The 15659-nt window shown below is 40.2% G+C and overlaps 1 protein-coding gene across 1 annotated transcript in view; it reads left to right on the top strand.

Moving 5' to 3' along the window:
* The window catches only part of INO80 (INO80 complex ATPase subunit), a 68009-nt gene extending 55679 nt beyond the window's left edge, over positions 1-12330 (top strand). Inside the window, exons 29-36 of the mRNA XM_082485292.1 lie at positions 2402-2474; positions 4140-4298; positions 5631-5733; positions 6304-6392; positions 7234-7389; positions 8455-8614; positions 9408-9626; positions 10241-12330. Coding sequence (XP_082341418.1) covers positions 2402-2474; positions 4140-4298; positions 5631-5733; positions 6304-6392; positions 7234-7389; positions 8455-8614; positions 9408-9626; positions 10241-10458 — 1177 coding nt within the window. The 3' untranslated portion in view covers positions 10459-12330. The remainder of the gene's footprint in view (positions 1-2401; positions 2475-4139; positions 4299-5630; positions 5734-6303; positions 6393-7233; positions 7390-8454; positions 8615-9407; positions 9627-10240) is intronic.
* Positions 12331-15659: the final 3329 nt, after the last annotated feature.

Genomic DNA, 15659 nt, shown 5'->3' with positions numbered 1-15659 from the left:
ACTGTCCTTCAGGATATCCTAGCAGGGTGCTGAAAATATATGGCTATAGAATGATAATTTGTTCCTGTAGTCTGTGGCACTGTCCACTTTCTTTCCTTCCCATATGGCGTTTCCAGAAGCATTTCACAGCTGGATGTTCATGTTACTGTCTATATGCACGTTCCACTATTGTTACAAGAGCGAAAAGATTTCCTGGACAAGGATTGCCTGTGCTGTGAACAGGCACCTGCTGACTCCTTCGGCTTTATACCTGCAAGATGAAGTTGAGAGATTTACAGCTCGGCTTCAGTTCAGCAATCCATAGCTCAGGATGGATTTTTTGTACTCTTAGATTTTGGACTGCCAGAAACCTTTCTAATTTTAGAGTTCCTGGCGCTTTTTTTGTGTGTGTGTGTGTGTGTTAATTCATAGTTTTCATAATGATTTCTGTTGTCTATGTAGGTGGGGTGAGGGGAAATCTTACCTTGAATCAGAATGGGTTCTTTGAGAGTCTGTTTTTATGATACAGCTTGCCAGGTACTTGTGAATGTCTTGAAGTTTGAGTCCTGAGAAAATAGTTCTACTTGACCTTCAAGGATATGGTTTACAAAACCCTCAGTTTTATACATTTGTTGAGTTGTATTAGCATATGCGTAATAGCATGCAATACACCCACACTTCCTCCAGGAAGGGCAAGAAAGACCTTTTAGATTTGATGAGTGGACTTTCAAGGACAGACTGCCTGCTTATAGTTAGTCAAGAAGGAAATGTCCCATGCTGCTCATTCAGCAAGGGTTTCTGGTGCGTTACTGATGTTGCATGCACTAGTGTACGGACAGTGTGGTACCAAAAGGACGTGGCATTGCAGAGTGTCTTCTTTTGAGCAGAGGTTGCTCTGTCACTGTCAAAGTACAGTATGTCAACCTCTTTGGAGTCCTTACTGATACTGTCTGCTTTGTTTGCATCAACCTGTTTGCAGATCCATATGGTGATAACACTTTTCAATACCGCTGACCCCCCAGTGGCACTAGCAAGGTTCACAACCTTAGCAGAAATCCCGATTTCACTGTTACCACTTGAGTTTTCAGGTGGTCATCCTATGTGTAGACCTGTCTCCTTTGTCCTCTATGTGCGCAGTGTTAGAACTGCCATTGAATGTTGACAACTTTTGTCTGACGCCTCAGATTGTAGCTTGGGCTTAATGCACTGTTACAGGTACTTGGGTAGTGTGCCCCACCTTCCTCAGTGACGTAAAGGATTATTAGGCTTAGGGGATTATTCCAAGCCAGGTATTGAGATACCTCATGTCTCTCTTAGCAGCCAACATCCCCAAATCTGGTGCCAGCAAGGCTAACCCTTGGGGCTAGTATGACTGTATTAGGGTTTGTGAATCTCCCAAGGAGGTGTTCGGAGATGGCTTTCCTAAAGTGTGTTGTGGAATGACGATCCATCTTCTAGCAGGGCCTTCTGTCTGGAGGGCCGTGTTCACCAAAGGCAACTTTGTTTGTCATCGAGGAATCCCAAGGAATGTAAATGTAATACAGTTACTGCAAACTAAAAATGCTCCAAGGTGGGAAGGACAGCATGTGTGCAGTAATAATGGAGTTCACTTACAGGCAGTGTGTTTCAAAGAACTTGAAATGAATTGCATTTGTGCAGTATCTGATCATTAGTACTGCCTACGTAGTCATCCTTGAAACGTTTTACAGTCAGTCACAACTGAGTTATGTGACTATCTTGAGATGAATCAATTTATCCTCATTTTACAGATTAGACAGTGGACAAAATAGATTAGAACTTTTAATTTGAACCGGCAACATAATTAGGACTAGAGTTGAGAAGTTCTTAGACTGAAGGACTCCTGTCTGTGCCAGTGGATCCTTGTCCTTTTCTAATGTACCTCTATATTTGCCAGCTTGCTTTTATATCAAGTTTAGTCTTCCCCTCCTCCCAAGTTGTTTGTTCTGTTCAAAGCATGAAATTTAGAACAAAACTTGGATCTACACAGTTTCAACATTTATTTTTCTTTCTTTATGAATTGAGCATTGTTAAGGCAAGATTTTTTTTTTAACATCGATCGGTTCTGTGAAACAATAAATTGTTCTTTGTCCATATGAAATCTTAATTTCCAATGTGGGCAAGATAAACAAACCCTGGTTTGTTTTGATAGCGATTAATAAGCTGCTATTGCCAACTGAATGTTTGCATGTTCTGACAGTCCTGATTTGTAGATTAACTTCTCTCACTCATTCATGTGTTGTTTTTTTTTCTTTCTTGACTATGAACAGGACAAAATGTCCTGAAACGTTCAAGTAATAGAAATAGCCCTGATCACTTTATATGGGTCAAAAAATTTACTTCTGTGGTTATTTCTTGTTCATCGTTCACAAAATAAGGGGGTTCTAATCTTTTTTCTCTACAGGAATGATATTTTTGTGTTCCTGTTAAGCACAAGAGCTGGAGGCTTGGGCATTAACCTTACAGCTGCAGATACGGTAGGTGAATTTTGGTAAAGTAATACAGAATAAAAAATCAGCTTACTGATACATAGTTTTCAGTATAAATATTTCTTTACTTTTCGTGCCTTATACACCTCCAATCACCATTTTTCCCAAGGTGCTAATCTCCTGCCTTGCAGCATCACGATTTATGTAGGAAAATTGGTCTTTCTGTGTGAACACTGGCACTTTTAGCCATGATGATCAATATTTTTTCAGTAGTGCCATTCACATAATAAAATTGCATAACCTTGTTTACTTTGCTCATGTTTGCAATGCAGTACTATCTTGATGATAAAGTTGTGGAATATTGGATACTTGGTATGCAATTTTTGGTTGCAATTGGAAATACCTTCCTTCTCCCCACATATTTCAGTACCAGAGTCCAGAAAGGAGTTGGGTGAATTAAGGGGTCTACAGATGCAAATGACACTTTCATACAGTGAATGCTGTTTCATGTACGACTCTTTGATCTTAAGGTTCAGCAGCTTAAGGAATCAGTAGAACAGGTATCGGTTACCCGTTTTTCTGTGCACAGAAGAATCAAGCAATGCCTCTAAAAGTACGAAGTCATTTGTAGTTGAATATTAGCTAGTCAGGAAGGATAACTTTCTTCCCCCTTAATCACCCAAGATGTGACTGATTTAGGTGAATTGCAAGGATTTGCGCTCTGGAGCAGCTGGAGCCACTAACCATTAGGGAAGGAATACTGATCTACATGAACTAACCAACTCTTCAATAACAGCTGTTGTTGTGCTTCTAACCCAATACCTTGTGTGCATGTAGATTTGAGTCCAAGACAGACTGTAGACCTTAGCCATACAAAACCAAAGATCTCTGAATCAAAAATGTTACATAATTCTTTTTTTAGAATACCCTATCATATCTTGCTGTCACTTACAAGAAATGGGAAGAAAGCAAGTATCTATACGAATTTCAGGGGTTAAAATTTCTCTTGATTGAAGTTGCTTCAACAGAGGAAATAAGCAGATGGAAGCACAGGCAGGCTCCTTGCACAAGCATTTTTAGTTCTGTGTTTTTGTAGCTTTCTGAATATTTTACTTTGCTGTCTAAACTTTTTTTAAATGTTTTTGTTTGGTATGCTTACTGTGCATAAAGTGCTGTTGGAATGATAGGGCAATAAGAATGTGATGTGGCATTTCAGTTTTTTGTAGTAAAAGCATTAGAAGTGTTAGACTAGGCTAGACTTTATCTAGGTTTGAAAGAAAAAAAATAGAGTATTACTTTTCATGTGAAATCCTAATTTAGTGGGGTTTTTCTTCTTAAGGTAAGTAATACTAAAATGGGCTCATGATGTAGTTAGCCTATAATTAATTGCATGGTGGTGATGTAATGTGGTGAGAAACTTAGGAGTTTTGTGCCTCTGAAGCAAATTTGTTGAAGAAGATATTAAAGACATTCCGTGGAAGTTAAAACATTCACAGTGTCAGTTAGTTTGAACTCATCTGAAATGCCATAGAAAAGACTTCACAGGACTGTGCAAACCTAAGTTAATACAGCCTGCAGTGGGGTGGTAATTCTGTGGGGTGTATAGCAGAACTTTTATTTTTATCAGTATATTGGATTTTTGTTTGTTTAATCACCAGGTGCTCTAAATGTATGGTTTTATTTAATCCTTCCTGTTCTGGTGTTCTTTTGCAGGTAATTTTCTATGACAGTGATTGGAACCCAACAGTAGACCAGCAAGCCATGGACCGGGCACACAGGCTGGGTCAAACAAAACAAGTCACTGTGTACCGGTTGATATGTAAAGGCACCATCGAGGAGCGCATCTTACAAAGGGCTAAGGAAAAGAGTGAGGTAAGAATAAAGAAATCATTGGGAACAAGAAGTTACAGAAACAGTATCAGAAAGCACATATCGAAATGAGTAAAGAAACAGAAAAAGTATCTGCAGGGAGACAGAAGAGAAGCCAAAAGGGAATGTCTTTGTTTAAATAAACAAATCTGTGTCCCTAGCACAGCAGCATTACAGCTGCATTATATGAACTAGGAAGAAAATGATTTACACTGTAACTTCATGAAAACTGTTCCTTATGATGCAATGAAACTACTCAGGCTTCTTTTAAGACTAGAGCATCCGTTTTTGCTGTGTCAGGGATACTGATTCCTCTCATGTTATACCACAGCTGGATTTTTTTTTTTTTTTTGAAAGAAATTTGGAAGGTAATCAGGTGAAAATTATTTGAGGCACGAGGGTTGCCAGAAGAGCTCAGTGTCCTGCAGCATCAAGCAGTAAGCGTATTAGAAACTAAACCTCATGACATTTTATTGGCAGGAAAAACTTTAACAGATTCAATTTCTTTGGTAGCAGTAGGTATACTATATAAAACATTTGCATGTTTTGTGTAGACAGGGTTTCTTTTAGCTTTTGTCTTAATTAGATGCTCATCATGGTGCTGCAGCAACTGAAGCATCTCCAGCTGAATGCATTCACCTTTCCTTTGTTGAAACTTACCCATCTTCTCTAGGATACTGCACCACAGTCCCCTGATAATCAACCTAAAAATAAAGTGTAGCCTTTTTGCTGGTGATCCAAATCATTGAAATTGGCTTATGCTAAAGCTTGTGCTCTTTTCCTAAGTTACAACTCTTTTTTTGTTGTTGATTTTTTTGTTGTTTTGTTTTGTTTTGTTTTTTAAATATACTTGCAGTCATAGAGGTTGAGTGAATTGCTTAAACTGAGACACTGACTCAATATGGAGATTTAGTTTTCAGTCAAGGAAACCAAAAGTGTTGTGCCCTTTAAGAATGTGATCTGCATGATTCTCTCTGCAGATTACTTGAAAAATTGGACTGGTAATTTATAACTGACAGGAGTACTGCTGTAATGGTATTAATACTATTACCATTTGTTGTTTATTACATGGTGCTTTAGAAGTGCAGCTTTGTACAAGGGCTGGCAGTTTCCTGCTTTCTAGCTCAGTTGTTTCTCATAACCCTTAGTTATACTCTTAGTAAAATCTTCCCTGAAATTTTGCTACTAACTTCGGTACGATAGAGAAGTCAATTCTGACTTACGCAGATGCGCTGGCATCTTTTTTTGGCTGGCTTTCAGTGAAGGGTAGTGAGAATGGCTGCTTTAACTAATTTTTCCTTTTTTTTTTTCCCTCTCTTGTTTTTTTCCTTCTAGATCCAACGAATGGTGATTTCAGGTGGCAATTTCAAACCTGACACCTTGAAGCCAAAAGAGGTGGTCAGCCTTCTGCTGGATGATGAGGAACTAGAAAAGAAATGTATGTGAAATATGTGTTGCACCATTTTCCCTATCTTCCACTTCATTAGCTTATGAAATCTGCATTTTTATCGCTACAAACACATGTATTGCTGATAACAACTTCTGTTTCCTGGTTCTTTTTGTATTGCCAACTCTTGTTAGTACAAGCTGGTTTCATATCACTGCTAAGCTGAGAGATGAAGTTGTGCGAGAGAGATGATGGTGTGATAAAGTTTTTGTTGGCACTCATTCAGAATCATTACATTGTTCCTGAATGACAAAGCTTTGACAAGGATTATGTAGGTCATGACAAGAAAAGTTTTAGTAAAAATGCTGTATTTCATCATACTTTTGAAGCTGTATTAGAGGTATACGCTTTTATGTCGCTTAAAAGAAGAATTTCACTGTAAGACTTTTTAGTAATGTGGATACAAATAGTTTTAATACAGCAGTGTTTTCAATGTGGTTTAGATTTAATACAGCTGACTCTTCTTCACAGTTCTGTTAGAACTAGAATTTCTTGTAAGGTTCACAAAAGGATATGAAATGCCTTTCCAGTGGTGACAACTTTGTATTTCTTTTCTGACAGTGCGTCAGCGTCAAGAAGAGAAGCGACAGCAAGAAGAAACAAATCGTGTGAAGGAACGTAAACGTAAAAGGGAAAAATACGCTGAAAAGGTACTTCAGTGCAAAGAGGTTTCCTGTGTCAGTGATAGAGCTGGAAGAGCTTCAGGCTCACTATTATGTGGTGTGGAAAGATTGCATGCAAAGGCAGTCTAATGAGTAAAGCCGTTGAACATCAATCTGTGGCACTTCCTCACGTAGAAGAGGGATATTACAAAATATGTAATGCATAGTTATCTGTATTTTATATTGTTAGTAACTTCAAAAATAAGGAAGTACTGCATACCCAGACAACACTGTAAATCACCAGTAGACTACAGGAAACAATTTGAGGACTCATGCTTGAAAAAACAAAATGATCAACTGGTCATTCTGTGGCATATAAAATGGTGACTTAATCAAGATACTGTTCTGCAAGTACAAAATGGAATGTAAATGAAGCACCAAACACAGATAAAACTCATATAGCTATGTGGCTTCTGCTGAACAAGGGAAGATCATTTGTTTAAAAAAGAACATTAAAATTAGTTTATGAAAATTTGAGGTTTTGAGACAGGGAGGTTTTGCCTTAATTAATTGGAATTTTGTGCAATGATAAAGTATTTCAAGCTCGCTCCAAAAGGTATTGGAAATCAAAGTAATTCTGTAAGATTAATTCTTCATCATTCCAGCTATCTTAGGGAGAAAAAAAACCCCAACCAACACTACTTAAATGTAAAGAAGGAGCCGTTAAGGAATCTGTTACTGTGTCATTCAGAAACTTGTTTTGGGTAATTCTGGACATGGCATTCCTTGAGTTATAATACTGCATTAGCTGTTGAGATTTTGGGTTGCTTATTCCTTTTCTTCTGTTTTATTGGCTTTTTCATTCCTTGTATTGTTTTATTTATTTCAGAAGAAGAAGGAAGATGAATTGGATGGGAAGAGAAAGAAAGAGGGCATGAACCTTGTGATCCCGTTTGTTCCCTCAGCTGATAACTCCAACCTGTCTGCTGATGGGGATGACTCCTTCATTAGTGTAGACTCTGCCATGCCTAGTCCTTTCAGTGAGGTAAGACTTGCTGCAGCTTTAAATTATATACTATTTCAGTTGTGGCCTTATGTCCTGTAGGACTCTTGCTTTCTGATATTTTAGCTAGTGTAGAACTTTGAGTATGTGGGGAAGTGAGATGTCTTAAAGGTGAACAATGGAAATGAAAATAATTTATTGAAAACTTAACAGCTGCCTTAGAGCTCCTCATGTTATTTAACGGTCCGTTATTCCCCTCTTTCTTTGATCGCTGCCTTCCTTTTCTTGCAGTGAGTTCATGCCCTGACTGCTCCCTTTCAGCCCCTGAAATTTTTCCATTCCTACTTTTTTCTCCCTTTCCCTTGTTTTTGTCACGCTCACGTTTATAACCACGCGCCGCCTTCTCTACCAATACCTTCCATAGCAAGAACAGACTCTTTCTGCTACTGAACCAAGTATCCTTCACATAGCTCCTTGCTGTTCAGTTTCTTTGTAAGCACTCCTCACTGGTCTCATCTACATCTCTATCTGCTTCCTTCCTTGCTTCTGATTCTGAATTAGTATGCTTTTTCCTCTGGAAGTAAAATTTTAAATTCTCAGTGCCACACACCTTATTTTCCTTCATTTGTTTGTAAAGAATTGCAAACTGGTTTTGGCAGCAAATATATATTGTTCTGTACCATGTTAATTAAGATTCCTATGTTGTATTGTTCCCTTATTGACCAAGATTTTTATTAGCAGTAGTAATACAGTAAGAATCCTATTGTTTTCTCTCTTGCAATTGAAGATGCACAGTTCAACAGCAGTTTTCTTAAATCTCTGCTGAGACCGTTAGTCTCCTGCTTCTAAGTTAACATCTGTTTTCATGAATTGAAATTAGGTAGCTCCTGGAGGTCTTTACTGCTGCTCAGCATGTAAATAGAGGGTGTGGTGTGATTAGGCAGATTATGTATCATGCTGCTCGTCTCACATAAAGAAAATGAGAGAGAACAGAACAAATATCAGTTAATTACTTGTGAGTGTATGTCTTTTAACGATCTTATTATGTTTGTACTCTTCCCTTTCCTAACCTGAGAAGCTAACGGCTTTGTTGTCTGTCACGTTTAGATATCCATCAGCAGTGAACTACATATGGGCTCTATCCCTCCTGATGAGAGCAGTAGTGATATGCTTGTGATTGTGGATGACCCGGCTTCTTCGGCACCTCAGTCGAGGGCAACAAACTCTCCTGCTTCCATTACTGGCTCAGTTTCAGATACGATGAATGGTCAGTACTTTTGCCTTGGTTTACTACTAGCATTTATTAAACGTTGACTTTGTATGGCTAGGTGATACATTTTCTGCATTTTAACTGGAGTATATGCATGGTTGGCAAGATTTGGGGGAAAAAATTGCTTTTTCATTGAGAAACTACTTCTGATTTGATAGGAAATCTGTTTATAGTCTCTCATTGACCACACTTTCCTTTTTTCTATGTTAGTTACTCTGAAAAGTTTTGTCCTTTGTTCCTTTGTTATAGAGGGCGCCCCTTCCATTATATGCATATTACCAAATTACAGACAACAACAGAACTACTAATCTCTAAGCTTTCCTTTGAATTTGCTGTAGGGCTAATAGTGGAACAGCTGTAACTTTAAATAATGGCAAATGTTTTTAACTACCGTAGTTTTCTTCACTGAAATAAGTAGAGCCATAGTTCTTGACAAGTTTCTTTAGACGCAGCAAATTGAAGAAATTTCATATCTATCTTCAGGATGAAGCATTTTCTTACTTGAAGTAGAACCCAGAACCCCCCACCTATTTGTGGATGGGATTCATAATAATAATGACAAGTAGTTCAAGTTAATGAGATGTGGTTAATGAAGAGTGAAGTTCTGTGTATGTAATTTCTTTTCATGGGGTCACTGTTTGCTAACAGTGTCCGTATTAATGCAAATGAAAAATATCAGTTACTAGGAACAGTATTAATGTAAATGGTAGATAGCTACGATGTTGCATTCATTTGTGACTCATCTGAAATACTATAGCAGTTATTGTTTTAACATTCTTTATTTGTTAAGGTGTTTCAATGCAAGATACACCTCTCACTGGGAGAGGCCAGTCAGGTCGAAGCCGGGGTCGTCCTAAAGGTTCAGGCAGCGGATCAAAAGGCGGCACTGGGAAAGGCAGAAGCCGGAAATCGATAGCGGGAAGTGCAGCTGCAATGGCAGGTGCCAAAGCAGGGGCTGCGGCAGCCTCTGCAGCAGCATACGCAGCCTACGGGTACAACGTCTCTAAAGGTATGTGGGGCAGGGGAAGCAGCAGACTACCCAGAGCAGAACCAACCACATGAGTTTGGGTGATTGTTGTTCATAGCCAGTCAAAAAATAGATAAAAAGTGTTTGATTGTTGGTATTGCTTGTATGTTACATTCTGAGATGCAGGCAATACACAATGTGACGTGGTAATGGTGTGAGAGGATAGCCAGTTTCATTGCAGATGTCCTTGAGAGGCTGCTCCTGCAGAAGTTTCATCTGCCCTTTGAATTATCTCATACCAAATGTCTTTCCTCTTGTCTTTTATTTTGGTGTCCAGACGAATCAGACAATGTTGTTTATCCCATGGGTATGGCTGTGGCTTTACTGCATTGCGGTGACATTGAACTTTACAGCATCAGGTCCCAAAATCTGCTAAACTGATGGTGACGGAGCTTCAGCTTTACACCAGCTGAAGGTGGCCTAGGGTATAACTGGAAGATGTTTTGTATCTTAAGGACATCCCTCTTCATTAAACTCTCATAAGTCATGAATACAGGGTGGTCTTAGGACTGATTGTTAGTGTATTGTTTGTTGTTGAAGAGCCACAAGTAGAATAACGTGCTTACATGGAATTTGATTCTCTTTTCCATTGCTAGGCATGTCTGCAAGTAGCCCTCTACAAACAGCAATTATTCGGCCTTCTGGACTTGCAGATTTTGGACCTTCAAGCGCCTCTTCTCCCTTGAGCTCCCCTTTGAGCAAAGGAAACAGTGTTTGTGGGACCCCCAAAAGCTTAAACCTGACCAGCAGTCTCATATCAGAAACTCCAATTCGGAAGCAAAGCAAAGGTGCCCACACCTCAGGTGGTCGGTAGTAATTCTGAACCCCCAAAGCTTGTCTGAACTGCGTTGGCTTTGAGAGTAGACTACCCTGCCAGTTGAAGGCACGCAAATGAATGCCTTGTTGCTGTCCAGCAAGTGTGTGAAAAGAAAATCAAAGCACAATGGGAGTGGGTGGTTTATGTGAGCACTTTGATTATGTGTATTCCAAAAAACTATCTTTGCAGATACTGCAAGAAGGAGGGAACGGAGTCTGGGGTAACTGGTAGAGTGTCAGCTTGTGTTTTATTGACACATCTGACAAAGGTTACCAAGAAAGCACCCAGCAACTCCATGCAATATCCTGCAGCTGTGTGTGCATGAAGTCACACCGATATACTTTCTCTCTTGTTAGCTTGAGGTTCAACCCAGCGTTAGTTTTAACCTATGAAATCAGTGTCTGAACGCCAGGAGTATCCTGTAGAGTCAGAAGACATTTCCGTACTGGCAGCTGGTCAGTGTACATGCGGGAGTGGTTGGGGGCTAAGCTGAAGATGTTGTGTGATCAGAAAAAATCCTGGATTCTTTTAGTGTGGGCCTCTGGGTTCTTTAAAGGTTTGAAATGTAAAAGAAGGTGTCTCAGGTGGTTTCCAGGGAATAGACTCTTTCTTTTCAGCACCATCTGTCAGGAACGGGTTCAGAGCTGGAGAATACAGAGCGTGCTGGCAGGCCCTGTGAGAGCAGCAGCACACCTCTGTTTCACGCAGTGGAAGAAACCACAAACCAGTGATTTGGTTTGTATTTCTGAGTTCTCATCAGTACGAACGCTCACTGTGTTCAGAATTATCTTCTTGCTTTTGAAGTGTACAAAACTCTTAAAAAGCTTAGAAACAAAATAAGGCCCTATTTGTACAAACCTCAAGAAGAGGGAAAGCTGAAGTGCCGAGGAAGAGTTTGCTGCTGCTCCTCTCACTGTGCCATAGCAGAGCATGGTTCTGCAGCTTGCCATGCTGTGAGGGGAGTGACAAAAAACAGTCCTGAGAGAGAGGTGTGCCATTCCCCCTTCCAGCCAAATCCTGGGTAAAACATTGTCTCATATACCAGCCATCCATTCACTGTTCTTCCAATGTGTTTCCCCTTCATCTTCGTGATCATCACCCGTACTAGCTTTGTTGAGTTCACTGCGGTGTGTGGGTACCAGTAGCTGTGTCCCATAAGGCTGATAGAAGGCAGTGCTGCCAGTGCCCATCTGTGTTCTCATTCTCTGGTTGCTCCTTCCCTGTTCTCAATGCACAACTTCCCCCCTCACCTCCCCTGTAGCCCCTTGCTTTGCTGTAAGCATTGTCTGCATTGCACTGAGATTTAGGTGTGGGGCAGTTCTTCTGTCTGACACATTGAATTAAAAGGCTGTTCTGCCGGGGCACTTTCATCCCTTGAGAGAGAAGCAAGTTGAGTTGCAGGTCTGGGCTGTGACAGTGGAAGATGACTTTTTTTTATTATTATAATTTTTTTCCAACCCCAAATCCTTTGCCTGGCGTCCTTCAGTGTGGAGCGAGTGCTTCCTGTTGGCTCTGCCTCTAATTTGCACACCTGAAAATAGCAGAACTGAGCTTAGTTAGATTGATTTTTAAACAGATTTGCAGGGGATAATTGAGGGGGAGGTGGTGTTTAATTAACTCATGAAGACTTCCCCCTTCCCCTCCTATTCACATGTATATATGATATTTAGAGGGAATCAGACAAATGCCAAGGCTTTTTTTCTCTTTGAATGTGCTGTCTATTTTTATAACTGAACTTGTACATATGTATAAAGAGAGACACATCTTTCTTTTACTAACTGGAGAAGAAAATCTTAAATAAAATGGAGTGAGATAATTTTATGTAAATCAGTGTCTTTGTGGTTTTTATGCATATAGCTGTATGAATGAGAGGATTAGGGAAAAGAACGTGGTGGGTGTGCATCTGCAAATGCATCTAGAGACACAGGCTGCTCAAACTAATGCTCTAGCGTGTCTGCAGTCTTCTGAGTATCACGTTTGTAAGCTTTTTCAGTTACAGCTGTACACTTATCACGTGTCTGTATTCACTGATTATCTCGTAATCTATTTTAGAGTAGGTATGCAGCAGATGACAAGAAAACAGAAGCAATTATAGTATGCCTAATTACATAGCACCTGAACTATGATGGTTAAATTCAATATAGCTGATCATTTGGGGACATGGTTCTTTATTGTTTTTTCTTTGGTTTTTTTTTACCTATGGGACTTGAAAGGACTGTGGTGTGCAGTCTTGATTTTCAAACTGCTGGACAGTTGCATCAATTTGTAATCCAAAGTGGAGACAGAAAAAAAAAACGTAACTTGAAAAAATTGCAGAAATGTAATATGTACTGTTGCATGCTATACTTTTGTAAGATTAAATTATTGATATTTTTAAAACTGATAATGTAAAAATATATTTAAAGTCACTTAATCTTCAAAAGGAATACCAAATGACATCACAAATTGTGGCAAAAGTAGTGGTAGCCTATCTGCTTGCGAAACTTGTGTCGGGCTAACAAATTCAAGACCTAATGTAGCAGCAAATGAAATGAACTGCTAGATCATATCCAGTTCAGTTTCTGTAAAAAGTTACACAGATGCACTTTGTATTATGCATCATAGAAGAACTGAGATTCTGTGATATTAATCAAGGACTTAGGAAGAATTCACGTGGCAGCTGTTTTAATTTCTTGATTTGGGGAAGGAAGTAGTGCTAGAAAGACAAAGACTGGGAATTTTTTTAAGGAGGTGGAGGTAGTTTTGTGACCAATGCAACGGGGAGTGCTTCTGTTGAAGTGAGTAAAATGGATGTGCACACTGAAGCTTTGTTCTTTGAAGTTTCACTCTGAGCATCTTTTCACTCTGACCGTGTTGTGCGCTTGTCTTATGGATTAATGGCAGAGAAAGTCACTTTTCTTTGAGGGATCAAGGTATTTGCTAGTGGCAGAAACAGAATATTGAATGAACCAATTTTGTGGTTTAAGCTGGAATGATGAAATAGGTGTCATTGTGTTTTGGGGGATGTTGGGAATGCTGTGTATTCCTCATGCTCTTCAATTACAGCATTTTACTCACCAGTCACTACAAAACTCTTAAATACAGCTCACTGATTAATACTACTGTCGATGACATTTTAAGGTGATAATTTTCTTAGGTCATATGGGAAGTTAGGATTAAAAGGTGCTGTCGTGTCCCACCCTCACACACATTTTTGTAGTTCAGCCTACGAGGCATGTCTAGTTCAGCAGGGTCCCCACAACACCCAGTCCTCCCACTGCCACACGTGGTCAACAGAGTCTTACCAAGTGGTGATAAAATTGTCTTACAGTTAAAGACCAAAAACTACAATATTTCTTCGGAAGAAAGCAAGAGTGATTGAAACCTTTGCCTTCTCTCAAAAAACATTGCAGGGTAATGAGAGACAGGAGAAAGGGACTTCCTTCTGACCGCTAATGCTGAATTTAACCCTTAAGCACATGGACAGGACGTAGCAGCCAGGCCACTGGTAAAATGCAACATTAGGAGCACGAATGCAGTTTGCCCTACATTTTCTCTCTGGATGTGGTTAATCGTCAGCACCTTAGAGGATGGCAAAACCAAGCAAAAAAGCTGGGGGCAAAAATACAAAGAAAACAAACCAAATGATGCCTCAGAGGAGTGAGAGAAGAACTCCTTGCTCACCACAGCCAGGTTGCGAAAGCCAACATGTACGATTATTACATTATAAAAATACAGCACTCCAGTTTCCTTTCAACTCCTCTTCAAAATCCTGTATGTCACATAGCCAGGGACTTGAATCACACTGTCCTCAGAAATTCTATTTAGCTGTATAGTCACTGTGCAGTCTGTTCCAAACAGCCTCTTCCTGCTTCTTAGAAATTGTTTGGTTTCTTGACTGCATAGTGTCTTCAGAATTCTTCTAACTTCTGCTTTTAATTATTTTGTGATCACCTGAAGTCCACCTAATTAATCTGCCCTTGATATCGATTAGCCTGCAGACCATTTTCTCTTTCTGTCATGGGTCAAGTCAGTTGTCCTCATCAGCCACTAAATCTCCTCCTATTCTGGAAAAAAGTCAAAGTTTACTGCAGGAGGATTTTCACCTAGAACTGCTTTAATTCTTAACTTTGGGATATTAGTCCTGCACGGTCCAAATGTAGTCTTATTTCCGTGCCTTCTTCCCTTTCTGTTGCATGCTTTCCCCACTACAGTGTATCTGCTCCTTGCTGTCTCGTGCTCTGTTTGTGGAAAGCCTTCTGTCTGCCTAAGGCTGTATCTTCCTTTATTCCCATATCCCCAAAATATTTCCTTCAGCAGCGTTTCCCAGTGAGGGAGGCACACAAAGCTCAGTGGAAAAAGCTCTGTGCAGGAAGAATTGGGATCTGCGCTGCTTTGATCGTAGGTCAGGAGCAGCTGAGCTGCGGTTGGGAGGAGGAAGAGCACAACTGATAAAATCACTTGGGGGCAGGATGTGGATCAATGTAATTTGGGAAATGCTGCCCTCTGACCACTGCACTGCCAGTCCTGATCTGCTCTCCGTGGAGCGAGCTGGCCTGCTTCTGCTCCCAGATACACTTACAGGTTCCTCAGCTTCTCACTTCTGCCTCCGTCTTTCTTTTTTTGTTGACTGTTCAGCCTGAAACACACAGTATAACCCTGAAGGAGCCTTACAGGCACGTCTTGTGCTCCTCTTCCCGCCCAAGAAGGGATGGTGATGCGCTCCATGCTGTCCTTCGGACGTTTTGTCTCGAGTGGCTGGAAAAAACAATTTGTAGCTCGCTGCCCAAAGGGATGCTGCTGCGTGTGAAGTATAACTGAGACCTATACTAAAATAAAGGCAATTATATCTTGTGCTCCTCGGCATAAGGCTCACTGAATTGTGAAGGATTTTTTTTTTTTATTTGGATCCAGCAGCAGGTGTGTGGCAGTGAATGAGTGAGGGGAAGGGGCAATTCATCCTTTCTCTGAGGAGCATCGTTACTGGGATGATACAGATGTCCCAGCTCTCGGTTTCAACCAGCAGGTCCACATTGTAAACAAGTCTTCCTTGTGGCACTCAGATTGGTGTTTGCGCCTCTGAAAAGCCTGCATCGGACGCCTTATTAAAAGGAGAAATGCATGACAAGTTGGGCTTCCTCCAGCTTCACCCTTCTCTTAGCTCCTGCCTCTTCCCTCAGGAAAGTGAAGTTACTCCAAAAGCTAATGGGTCTTCCAGA

This window comes from Vanellus vanellus, assembly GCF_965231255.1.
Source record: "Vanellus vanellus genome assembly, chromosome: 6".
Classification (NCBI taxonomy): domain Eukaryota; kingdom Metazoa; phylum Chordata; class Aves; order Charadriiformes; family Charadriidae; genus Vanellus; species Vanellus vanellus.
This window is presented reverse-complemented; position numbering and strand designations above follow the sequence as displayed.